Source organism: Salmo salar, chromosome ssa19, assembly GCF_905237065.1.
Source record: "Salmo salar chromosome ssa19, Ssal_v3.1, whole genome shotgun sequence".
NCBI classification, from domain to species: domain Eukaryota; kingdom Metazoa; phylum Chordata; class Actinopteri; order Salmoniformes; family Salmonidae; genus Salmo; species Salmo salar.
The window spans coordinates 82,218,802-82,232,374 of NC_059460.1; the positions used below are offsets into that span (position 1 = coordinate 82,218,802).

At 41.3% G+C, this 13,573-nt stretch overlaps 2 protein-coding genes across 4 annotated transcripts in view; both read right to left on the reverse strand.

Annotated features, from left to right (window-relative positions):
* The window catches only part of LOC106579720 (nuclear receptor coactivator 2), a 226,057-nt gene extending 218,817 nt beyond the window's left edge, over positions 1-7,240 (reverse strand). For all 3 annotated transcript variants that reach the window (XM_045702808.1, XM_045702809.1, XM_045702810.1), the window contains exon 1: positions 7,047-7,240. The gene's annotated coding sequence lies outside the window, so the exon portion shown is untranslated. The remainder of the gene's footprint in view (positions 1-7,046) is intronic.
* LOC123728976 (basic proline-rich protein-like) overlaps positions 1-11,470 on the reverse strand; it is a 63,925-nt gene extending 52,455 nt beyond the window's left edge. Inside the window, exon 1 of the mRNA XM_045701947.1 lies at positions 11,241-11,470. Coding sequence (XP_045557903.1) covers positions 11,241-11,470 — 230 coding nt within the window. The remainder of the gene's footprint in view (positions 1-11,240) is intronic.
* Between the last annotated feature and the right edge of the window lie 2,103 nt (positions 11,471-13,573).

Below are 13,573 nucleotides of genomic sequence, written 5' to 3' on the forward strand. Positions count from 1 at the left end.
CCCAGGGTCAAACAAGCAGGAGAACGCTCAGAAAACATTGACGCACTTCAAAGTTGAAGTGCACAAAAACGCTAATGCCCTTATTAACTAGAAGCAGAGAGCTTTGTTTGATTAGTATCAAACCAAATACAGCCACAACTCCATCAACCAATAGCCTATTACACGTTGCGGAAAAGCATTGACGACAAAAGGCTATAAAGAAGTACTGATATAAACCCATCCCCGCATAACTGAGCCCACAGCGATTCCACATCGCTGATGAGAAGTCAGTGCCTGCATTCCAAATGGAAACCTTTTCCCTGTTCAAAAAGTAGTGCACTACGTAGGGAATAGGGTGCACCATGTAGGGAATAGGGTGCACCATGTAGGGAATAGGGTGCACCATGTAGGGAATAGGGTGCACCATGTAGGGAATAGGGTGCACCACGTAGGGAATAGGGTGCACCATGTAGGGAATAGGGTGCACTACGTAGGGAATAGGGTGCACCACGTAGGGAATAGGGTGCACCATGTAGGGAATAGGGTGCACCACGTAGGGAATAGGGTGCACCATGTAGGGAATAGGGTGCACCATGTAGGGAATAGGGTGCACTATGTAGGGAATAGGGTGCACTATGTAGGGAATAGGGTGCACTATGTAGGGAATAGGGTGCACTATGTAGGGAATAGGGTGCACCATGTAGGGAATAGGGTGCACCATGTAGGGAATAGGGTGCACCATGTAGGGAATAGGGTGCACTATGTAGGGAATAGGGTGCACTATGTAGGGAATAGGGTGCACTATGTAGGGAATAGGGTGCACTATGTAGGGAATAGGGTGCACCATGTAGGGAATAGGGTGCACTATGTAGGGAATAGGGTGCACTATGTAGGGAATAGGGTGCACCATGTAGGGAATAGGGTGCACCATGTAGGGAATAGGGTGCACTATGTAGGGAATAGGGTGCACTATGTAGGGAATAGGGTGCACCATGTAGGGAATAGGGTGCACCACGTAGGGAATAGGGTGCACTATGTAGGGAATAGGGTGTAGTTTGGGACGTAGTCATGGTGACTGTGAGCGAAGCGGAAGTGTAGTTCACGTCAGAAAACATTCATTCACTGAGAGACAACATCTACGCTGAGTGACTTGAGCTCCCATTATTATTTTACAAATTCTTCGAGCTGTCAAAAATTTTATTTTTTTTTTAAATTAAAAATTAAAAATTAAATAAAAATTCAGTTGCTGATCATTGCTAGACAACCATTATCAGGTCTTTCCATAGATTTCCAAGTAGATTTAAGTCAAAACTGTAACTCAGGCACTCAGGAACATTCACTGTGTTCTTGGTAAGCATCTCCAGTATAGATGTGGCCTTGTGTTTTAGGTTATTGTCCTGCTGAAAGGTGTCCCTCTAGGATTTTGCTTGTGCTTTGCTCCATTCCGTAGATTTTTTTTTTTATCCTGAAAAACTTCCCAGTCCTTAACCCTTCTCCTACAATGTCCGCAGCTCAGCGGGAATATAATTAACATAATAATTAAAAAAAAAAATCCCCATCAAAATCCATCTGTTTAAGGTAGAGATACTCTATGTGGGGTTTCTGCCTGGGCTGAGTCTCAATCCACAGCATCTGCCGATATCACCCTTCCACATCTGCCGATATCACCCTTCCACAGCTGCCGATATCACCCTTCCACATCTGCCGATATCACCCTTCCACATCTGCCGATATCACCCTTCCACATCTGCCGATATCACCCTTCCACATCTGCCGATATCACCCTTCCACATCTGCCGATATCACCCTTCCACATCTGCCGATATCACCCTTCCACATCTGCCGATATCACCCTTCCACATCTGCGGTGAAAGGTCGGAGAACTAGAGCATGAGACATCCCCCCTAAAAAAAATAATTCGGTCTTCTCACAAAAACGTCTGTAGCATCCGAACAGTTTGGCATAAAACAAAAAAAATGTTTAAAAACTATCATGACTCTCGCGAATATAACGGTGTTCTCCATTTTGCTCTACGACTCCTACAAGCTTCATAGGACTCGTCTGAAGTCGGCACAGCCATCTTCTGCGTGTTGTGTCCGAACAGTTTGGACTACACACCAATATGACTTCAACAAGCCTCTAGGACGCCCACAAGCCCCACAAGACCTGTCTGAAGGTCCCCGGTGCCAGTTTAAAAACATTAATGGAAGTATATATATGGAGATATTTTAGGCACTAAACTAAGGGGTTAAATACATGTTAAAAAAAAAATATATATATATATATATATATGATCTTTATTCTATTTCTCAGATATAGGACAGACACTTCAGAACAAACTTAGTCAAAAAAATAATGTTGTTGTTCCATGTAATAAATCTGTTATTCAATGAGTTTCTATTGGCTTATAGTAATGTCAAATGTGTTATGTACAGGCATCTTTCTTTTCACTCTGTCAGTTAGGTTAGTATTGTGGAGTAACTACAATGTTGTTGATCCATCCTCAGTTTTCTCCTATCACAGCCATTAAAAGACACCATTGTCCTCATGGTGAAATCCCTGAGTGGTTTCCTTACTCTCCGGCAACTGAGTTAGGAAGGACGCCTGTATCTTTGTATTGACTGGATGTATTGATACATTCAAAGTGTAATGAATAACTTCACCATGCTCAAATGGATATTCAATGTCTGTTTTATTTTTATCCATCTACCAATAGGTGCCCTTCTTTGCATGGCAATGGAAAACCTCCCTGGTCTTTGTGGTTGAATCTATGTATGAAATTCACTGATCAACTGAGGGACCTCACAGATATGTTCATTAAAATCAATACTAAGGATTCATATGAGGCTAGTGTCTCATATAAACATGGAAAATACGCCGACTCAGCAGCCAGCAAAACAACAATATAATGAAATTGCACAACTCTATGAAAAGTGGAGGTGTGCCCAGTACCATGTAAATCTGCCCATGATGTAAAACAGGTTCAGCGAGACATGAGAGAACATCCACCACTGTCACTATACACGTTATAACACACCCTCGCTGGGGTAGATTGTACAAATCGGTCATTCAAAAACCCACTTCATCCTCCTAAAATGTACGTAGGCTATTGACTTCCTTGTACCCATTTCAGACAGAAGATGTGGTATATTACCTGTAAAAATATATATATAAAGCAACATTTATACGGCCCTATTAACTTTTTTAGGATAGGGGGCAGCATTCGGAATTTTGGATGAAAAGCGTGCCCAAAGTAAACTGCCTGCTACTCAGGCCCAGAAGCTAGGATATGCATATAATTGGTAGATTTTGATAGAAAACACTCAAAAGTTTCCAAAACTGTTAAAATAATGTCTGTGAGTATAACAAAACTGATATGGTAGGCGAAAACCTGAGGAAAATCCATCCAGGAAGTGCCATTATTTTGAAATGGCTATTTTTCCAATGAAATCCTATCCACCATTTAAAGGGATAGGACCCAGATTCCGTTCCCTATGGCTTCCACTAGTTGTGAACAGTCTTTAGAGATTGTTTCAGGCTTTCATTCTGAAAAATGAGGGAGAATGACAACTTTGAGTCAGTGGATAGTGGGATGTCCCCAGAGCTGGTTCCTGCACGCGGCCTTTCTTGTTTTTCTTTTATATTGATGATGCTATTGTCCGGTTGAAATATTATCGATTATTTATGCTAAAAACAACCTGAGGATTGATTATAAACATCGTTTGACATGTCTCTACAAACTTTATGGATACTATTTGGAATTTGTCTGCCCGTTGTGACAGCATTTGAGCCATTGATTACTGAACGAAACGCGCCAACACAATTGAGGTTTTTGGATATAAAAGAGGGACTTTATCGAACAAAACGAACATTTATTGTGTAACTGGGAGTCTTGTGAGTGCAACCATACGAAGATCAAAGGTAAGTGATGAATTTTATTGCTATTTCTGACTTTCGTGACTAATCTACTTGGCTGCTAACTGTTTGTAATGTTTTGTGTGCTGAGCGCTATCCTCAGATAATCGCAATGTTTGCTTTTGCCGTAAAGCCTTTTTGAAATCTGACACGGCGGCTGGATTAACAACAAGTTAAGCTTTATTTTTGATGTATTGCGCTTGTGATTTCATGAAAGTGAAATATTTTGGACAACTTTTACTACGTTCCTAAAGATAATGTACTTTTTACTCCAAACATTTTCCATGACACTCAGAAGTACTTGTTACATTTTGAATGCTTAGCAGGACAGGAAAATGGTTCAATTCACACACTTATCAAGAGAACATCCCTGGTCATCCCTACTGCCTCTGATCTGGAGGACTCACTAAACAGAGAACATCCCTGGTCATCCCTACTGCCTCTGATCTGGAGGACTCACTAAACAGAGAACATCCCTGGTCATCTCTACTGCCTCTGATCTGGTGGACTCACTAAACAGAGAACATCCCTGGTCCTCCCTACTGCCTCTGATCTGGAGGACTAAACAGAGAACATCCCTGGTCATCCCTACTGCCTCTGATCTGGAGGACTCACTAAACAGAGAACATCCCTGGTCATCTCTACTGCCTCTGATCTGGAGGACTCACTAAACAGAGAACATCCCTGGTCATCCCTACTGCCTCTGATCTGGTGGACTCACTAAACACAAATGCTTCCTTTGTAAATTATGTCTGAGTGTTAGTGTGCCCCTGGCTATCCATAAAATTTAAAAACAAGAAAATGGTGCAGTCTGCTTTGCTTAATTTTTAGGAATTTGAAATGATTTATACTTTTACTTTTGATACTTAAGTATATTTAGAACCAAATACTTTTACTCAAGTAGTATTTTACTGGGTGACTTCCACTTGAGTAACTTTCTATTAAGGTATCTATACTTTTACTCAAGTATGACAATACGGGTACTTTTTCCACCACTGCCTAAAGTTGTCCCACTAAGATCAGCTGGCAAATTTCACAAGCACTTCCAACTTATTTTGAGGGAACCTGCATCAATTGACATATTTCGGTTATGCTCCCGAGTGGCGCAGCAGTCTAAGGCAATGGATCTCAGTGCTGGAGTCGTCACTACAGACACCCTGGTTCGGATCCAGGCTGTATCACAACCGGCTGGGAGTCCTAAAGGGCGGCGCACAATTGTCCCGGGTTGGCCGGTTGAAGGCCATAATTGTAAATAAGAATTTGTTCTTAACTGACTTGCCTAGTTAAATAAAGGCTAAATAAAATATAAAAAATAAAATAATCCGGCTATTGTTTCCACATTGTGCATCACATGAAACGCGATAGGAGATGGAAAATACAAGTGACAGAACCTACCGGCGCTGCAAAAACAAAAAGGTGAGTAAACAACAACACTTTACTGTGTCTATTTGATCTCCACTACCTTCCGGGCAAAAGCAACAACAAAACTGACAACTGGTAAAGTAAAATCAAATATCATTTTTCTTCAACAAAAATCTACTGATAATTGACTATTTATTTACAGCGACTACCTTTAGGACTGTTACCATGGTTACTCCATGGCTAAATGATCAGTCTGATATTTAAGAAACATTCACTATTTATTTCACATTTATGGAAACATTCGTCTGTGTATGGAAATGAAAAAAAAAATAGTATTTAACTCACGGAGAGAGAGAGAGAGAGAGAAAAGACAAGCAATTTAAAACATTACTTCAAAAACGAAACAGTTTAAGGAGGGAGGAAGGAGGGTTTCACACAAAACTAAATCCTCCCTTGACAGACTTGGTGAGATTCCCCAGGAACTCAGTGTTGGTTTCACACAAAACTAAATCCTCCCTTGACAGACTTGGTGAGATTCCCCAGGAACTCAGTGTTGGTTTCACACAAAACTAAATCCTCCCTTGACTGACTTGGTGAGATTCCCCAGGAACTCAGTGTTGGTTTCACACAAAACTAAATCCTCCCTTGACTGACTTGGTGAGATTCCCCAGGAACTCAGTGTTGGTTTCACACAAAACTAAATCCTCCCTTGACAGACTTGGTGAGATTCCCCAGGAACTCAGTGTTGGTTTCACACAAAACTAAATCCTCCCTTGACAGACTTGGTGAGATTCCCCAGGAACTCAGTGTTGGTTTCACACAAAACTAAATCCTCCCTTGACTGACTTGGTGAGATTCCCCAGGAACTCAGTGTTGGTTTCACACAAAACTAAATCCTCCCTTGACTGACTTGGTGAGATTCCCCAGGAACTCAGTGTTGGTTTCACACAAAACTAAATCCTCCCTTGACAGACTTGGTGAGATTCCCCAGGAACTCAGTGTTACTACGGAGGTCTAGTCGGTTCCACGCCGTTATGGAGGAAACGGGACACCGCCGCTGGTGTAACGTTGCCACCGAGCGACACTGCAGCAAAGCAACCATACATGGTGCAGAAAGAAAAAAGCTGACTCAAAAGTCACTGATATAGAGAGAATTACGTAAACAAAATGAGTTTAGCTGTTTTTATTTTTAAAATGGTATATAGTTAGTTAGGTTAGGGGTGATTCAGGATAAGAGCAGTCCGATCTGTCCGCTGACATTAAAAGGCTGAATAAAAACAGTTTCATAGCCATGGAGAGGTTGTCTGAAAACATTCACAGTGTTGGAACTACTGAATGGTTTCTGGTCTTGGAAGATCACCGATTCAAATCGCGTTAAACTTCAGTCACTGACAACAAAACACACTCAGAAACACAACCGATTCCCCGGTGCACAATGCATTTGTTACACATGCAAACAAACAAACAAACAAAAAGCACTGTATAAATCTACCAAGGCCCTTAATAAAAACCGACTAGTGAACATGGGCCAAGAATTGCAAAGGGAACAACTTAGGAAGTCAGTAAAAAGTGGCAGGTCTAAAATGTGTAGCTAGCTAGCAGTGTGGTAGCTAGCTAGCAGTTCAGCGTTGCTAAGCGAGCTAACGTTAACGGAGCTAATCGGTACCGCATCACAACAACAGAGATTTCAATCGCTCACGAAATGTGGACACGAATTTCCACACCAACATAAAAAATAAAATAAAAACCACACACAGCAAAACAACAAAAGGCCCCACAGGCGTACTTACGACTTGAAAGTTTCCGTGGCTTTGTGCTGTGTTAAATCCCGTGTGTTAAACCCCGTGTGTTAAACCCGGTCTGACCTTCCGCTGAGGGAAACACATCTACAGCTAGCTAACTGTACTGCCGCCATGTTCCTCCGACTGCTCTGTGCTGCTGGCTGCCTGGCTGGCTGGCTGCTTGTTTATCTCGCTAACAAGCCTTCCCCACACACACACACAGAGAGAGAGAGAGAGAGAGGAGCAACTCGATGAGCGGGGTCTCTCTCTCTCTCTCTCTCTCTCTCTCTCTCTCTCTGGTATGGAAGACTGCCTTACCTCGACATAACCAGACAGCATCAATCTGTACAATGTATGATATATCGAGGAGAAACAGCATCAACCTGTATAATGTATGATATATCGAGGAGAAACAGCATCAATCTGTATAATGTATGATATATCGAGGAGAAACAGCATCAACCTGTATAATGTATGATATATCGAGGAGAAACAGCATCAATCTGTATAATGTATGATATATCGAGGAGAAACAGCATCAACCTGTATAATGTATGATATATCGAGGAGAAACAGCATCAACCTGTATAATGTATGATATATCGAGGAGAAACAGCATCAATCTGTATAATGTATGATATATCGAGGAGAAACAGCATCAACCTGTATAATGTATGATATATCGAGGAGAAACAGCATCAACCTGTATAATGTATGATATATCGAGGAGAAACAGCATCAATCTGTATAATGTATGATATATCGAGGAGAAACAGCATCTACCTGTATAATGTATGATATATCGAGGAGAAACAGCATCAACCTGTATAATGTATGATATATCGAGGAGAAACAGCATCAACCTGTATAATGTATGATATATCGAGGAGAAACAGCATCAACCTGTATAATGTATGATATATCGAGGAGAAACAGCATCAACCTGTATAATGTATGATATATCGAGGAGAAACAGCATCAACCTGTATAATGTATGATATATCGAGGAGAAACAGCATCAACCTGTATAATGTATGATATATCGAGGAGAAACAGCATCAACCTGTATAATGTATGATATATCGAGGAGAAACAGCATCAATCTGTATAATGTATGATATATCGAGGAGAAACAGCATCAACCTGTATAATGTATGATATATCGAGGAGAAACAGCATCAACCTGTATAATGTATGATATATCGAGGAGAAACAGCATCAACCTGTATAATGTATGATATATCGAGGAGAAACAGCATCAATCTGTATAATGTATGATATATCGAGGAGAAACAGCATCAATCTGTATAATGTATGATATATCGAGGAGAAACAGCATCAATCTGTATAATGTATGATATATCGAGGAGAAACAGCATCAATCTGTATAATGTATGATATATCGAGGAGAAACAGCATCAACCTGTATAATGTATGATATATCGAGGAGAAACAGCATCAATCTGTATAATGTATGATATATCGAGGAGAAACAGCATCAACCTGTATAATGTATGATATATCGAGGAGAAACAGCATCAATCTGTATAATGTATGATATATCGAGGAGAAACAGCATCAATCTGTATAATGTATGATATATCGAGGAGAAACAGCATCAATCTGTATAATGTATGATATAGCGAGGAGAAACAGCATCAAGTTAGTTTCATCATGGGAGGATAGGATATAAATGCATAGTTATTTGATAGGATAACTTGACAGTAGCCATGCTTAACATATTGCTTTACCCATAACCTATTTAACCTGTTTATTAGCAATTACATTAACATGTAGACTAAACACAAATTGAATTGTGTTCTAATGTTCTTCGATAAAAGTCATTCATAAATAGAACATTGAATGAAATGAATATACAATGTACATTAATTTATTATTTAAGATAGTGATTGTAAAGAACCAAGAGAGTATTCTACAGCCTGACTCAAGACATGGTCTCAGAGTGCTCACACACACAGACAGACAGACAGACAGACAGACAGACAGACAGACAGACAGACAGACAGACAGACAGACAGACAGACAGACAGACAGACAGACAGACAGACAGACAGACAGACAGACAGACCAGAGACATTAATTTCTCTGAATGATACTTAATAATCAACACATATACTACTACAGTAGTCATAACATGAATAGGAGGATTCAAGATCAGTAATTCAAGATTACGTCTGTGTCATAGACACACAATACACAATGCTACGTGGATGTTCCCTCTCAATCATTTTTATTTATTTATTTGAAATGTAACCTTTATTTAACTAGGCAAATCAGTTAAGAACAAATGATTATTTACAATGACGGCCTACACCGGCCAAACCCGGACGACGCTGGGCCGAATGTGAGCCGCCCTACGGGACTCCCAATCACGGCCGGATGGGATACAGCCTGGATTCAAACCTGTGACTGTAGTGACGCCTCTTGCGCTGAGATGCAGTGCCTTAGACCGTTGTGCCACTATAATAGCAACAACAACAATAATAGCAATAGGTCATTAATTAAGTTTATCCAAAATCAAATTGAAATCATATTGACATTTAGTTGTCACGTGCCGAATACAACCGATGTATACTTTACTGTGAAATGTTTACTTACAAGCCCTAAGTAAGCAAAATGAAATACACAAGAACGGAGCTATATACAGGGAGTACCAGTACCAGATCAATGTGGAGCTATATACAGGGAGTACCAGATCAATGTGGAGCTATATACAGGGAGTACCAGTACCAGATCAATGTGGAGCTATATACAAGGAGTACCAGTACCAGATCAATGTGGAGCTATATACAGGGAGTACCAGATCAATGTGGAGCTATATACAGGAAGTACCAGCAGTGGCTATATACAGGGAGTACCAGATCAATGTGGAGCTATATACAAGGAGTACCAGATCAATGTGGAGCTATATACAGGAAGTACCAGTACCAGATCAATGTGGAGCTATATACAGGGAGTACCAGATCAATGTGGAGCTATATACAGGGAGTACCAGTACCAGATCAATGTGGAGCTATATACAGGGAGTACCAGATCAATGTGGAGCTATATACAGGAAGTACCAGTACCAGATCAATGTGGAGCTATATACAGGGAGTACCAGTACCAGATCACTGTGGAGCTATATACAGGGAGTACCAGATCGATGTACAAGGTACTGTATTTGAGGTAGATATGTACATGAAGGCAGGGTAAAGTGACTAGACATCAGGATAGATAATAATAAGGTATTTGAGGTAGATATGTACATGAAGGCAGGGTAAAGTGACTAGGCATCAGGATAGATTATAATAAGGTATTTGAGGTAGATATGTACATGAAGGCAGGGTAAAGTGACTAGGCATCAGGATAGATGATAATAAGGTATTTGAGGTAGATATGTACATGAAGGCAGGGTAAAGTGACTAGACATCAGGATAGATTATAATAAGGTATTTGAGGTAGATATGTACATGAAGGCAGGGTAAAGTGACTAGGCATCAGGATAGATTATAATAAGGTATTTGAGGTAGATATGTACATGAAGGCAGGGTAAAGTGACTAGACATCAGGATAGATTATAATAAGGTACTTGAGGTAGATATGTACCTGAAGGCAGGGTAAAGTGACTAGACATCAGGATAGATAATAATAAGGTATTTGAGGTAGATATGTACATGAAGGCAGGGTAAAGTGACTAGGCATCAGGATAGATAATAATAAGGTATTAGAGGTAGATATATACCTGAAGGCAGGGTAAAGTGACTAGGCATCAGGATAGATAAGGTATTAGAGGTAGATATGTACCTGAAGGCAGGGTAAAGTGACTAGGCATCAATGAAACACAATCAGTATCATACAGCAGACTAGAACTTGGACAGGGAACAGCAAAAACATTCTTCCTCCGTTCCTTTCCTTCGATCGCAGGAGAATAACAACACAGGTCTAACAACATCTGATTTACATGCACGCGTATGATGAAATCTGTCCAATAAGATTCCAGCTATAAAGCAAACCTGTATGTTGAAACATGATAATATTATGTTGAATATTATATTATGTAATTGCTACATCTACTATGTAAGTAATACGTCTAATTAGCTTAGGCTGGCCTATATTATATCATAACTTCCATATGGCATTTTACATATCGCCAGATAATGCATCCCAAAATGGCACCCAATTCCCTGTATAGATCATTACTTTTGACCAGGGTCCATAGGGTTCTGGTCAGGAGGGTCCATAGGGTTCTGTTCAGGAGGGTCCATAGGGTTCTGGTCAGGAGGGTCCATAAGGTACTGGTCTGGAGGGTCCATAGGGTTCTGGCCAGGGTCCATAGGGTTCTGGTCAGGAGGGTCCATAGGGTTCTGTTCAGGAGGGTCCATAGGGTTCTGGTCAGGAGGGTCCATAAGGTACTGGTCTGGAGGGTCCATAGGGTTCTGGTCAGGGTCCATAGGGTTCTGGTCAGGGTCCATAGGGTTCTGGTCAGGAGGGTCCATAGGGTTCTGGTCAGGGCCCATAGGGTTCTGGTCAGGGTCCATAGGGTTCTGGTCAGGAGGGTCCATAGGGTTCTGGTCAGGAGGGTCCATAGGGTTCTGTTCAGGAGGGTCCATAAGGTACTGGTCTGGAGGGTCCATAGTGTTCTGGTCAGGGTCCATAGGGTTCTGTTCAGGAGGGTCCATAAGGTACTGGTCTGGAGGGTCCATAGGGTTCTGGTCAGGGTCCATAGGGTTCTGGTCAGGGTCCATATGGTTCTGGTCAGGAGGGCCCATAGGGTTCTGGTCAGGGTCCATAGGGTTCTGGTCAGGAGGGTCCATAGGGTTCTGGTCAGGGTCCATAGGGTTCTGGTCAGGAGGGTCCATAGGGTTCTGGTCAGGAGGGTCCATAGGGTTCTGGTCAGGGTCCATAGGGTTCTGGTCAGGAGGGCCCATAGGGTTCTGGTCAGGGCCCATAGGGTTCTGGTCAGGGTCCATAAGGTTCTGGTCAGGAGGGTCCATAGGGTTCTGGTCAGGGTCCATAGGGTTCTGGTCAGGGTCCATAGGGTTCTGGTCAGGAGGGTCCATAGGGTTCTGGTCAGGAGGGTCCATAGGGTTCTGGTCAGGGTCCATAGGGTTCTGGTCAGGAGGGCCCATAGGGTTCTGGTCAGGGTCCATAGGGTTCTGGTCAGGAGGGCCCATAGGGTTCTGGTCAGGGTCCATAGGGTTCTGGTCAGGAGGGTCCATAGGGTTCTGGTCAGGAGGGTCCATAGGGTTCTGGTTAGGACCCATAGGGTTCTAATCAAAAGTAGTGCACTATGTAAGGAATATGGTTCCATTTGAGTAGTCACTTTGGTCTGCAGGTGACGAGTGTAGAAATGAGGGTAAAGGAATGGTTGTCTGTGGAAAACATTGTTCCGGTGGCAAAGTAGGTAACCTCTGCTGCTCCTAAACGTTCTGGTCTACTTCAACCATTCAATCCGCTTTCAACCGCTTAATGAAATGATTACAACCTAGAGGTCTCCTGTCCTGTACAGGGGTCAACAATCTCAAAACCTTTGATATGATACACAATATTAAGACATTAGGTTACATTAACTCCTGTGATAAATCACAAATTAAATAGACATTTTCATAACTGACAATTCTACAATGATCTTTAAAAAAATAAATAAAAAATGACCTTTTAAACCACTGACGGATAATTCTATATTGTCAGTTCACTGTAAAATTGCATATCAATATTTTAACGCAGGTTGTGTGAAGCATAGCACCACCATGTGGTGCTACATAGAATTATTTTAACTCATGAACTTTATACTTCTACATTTTACATTTACATTTTAATCATTTAGCTGACAATCTTATACAGGGCCTGTCATGCCAAATCATGTTTTGGAAGTTCTAGCAACAGCCCTAGCAACGGAAGCTAGAACTCATCAAATCCAAATTGTGACATGGGGGGGAGAGGGGGGACTTTTTGGCATGACAGACCCGGTTTAACAAAAGCATCTCAAGGCTAAATTCATCGTTAGTACCTTCGTAGCCGCATCGTTAAATCTCAGAGCTGTTTCCCAAAAACATCCGTACTAAAGTTGCACTTGAAAAGGCCTGTTATTTAACCCTATCAGTCCCAAAACCCAGCTTTTCATTATCTTTCATTTATTTGCATATCCAGCCCTTAAATTTAACATCACAATGAATTGTTTTACAATGTTATTTTCTGGGCAACCAGGGCTACAAGTAGAACACAAAGCAATTTGATATAGTTGCATTCATTTGTTCTTTTGTACAAATCTTTAAAAAAGTAGGTCTGCCCTAGAAAAAAAAAACCAGATAAAAATGAATCTATATGGATGCTTTGAGTAAATAAATTGTTTGCTCACTCGGAAATTACTATCCATGACCAGTGACAACTGTGAAGAGTTTGGAATTTGTGACAGCAATTATGTGAGCTTATAACAGTATTATAGACATTATGTCCCATAGGGCTGCGGACAATTGGCCCAGCGTCGGCTAAGTTTAACCAGTGTAGGCCTTCATTGTAAATAAGAATTTGTT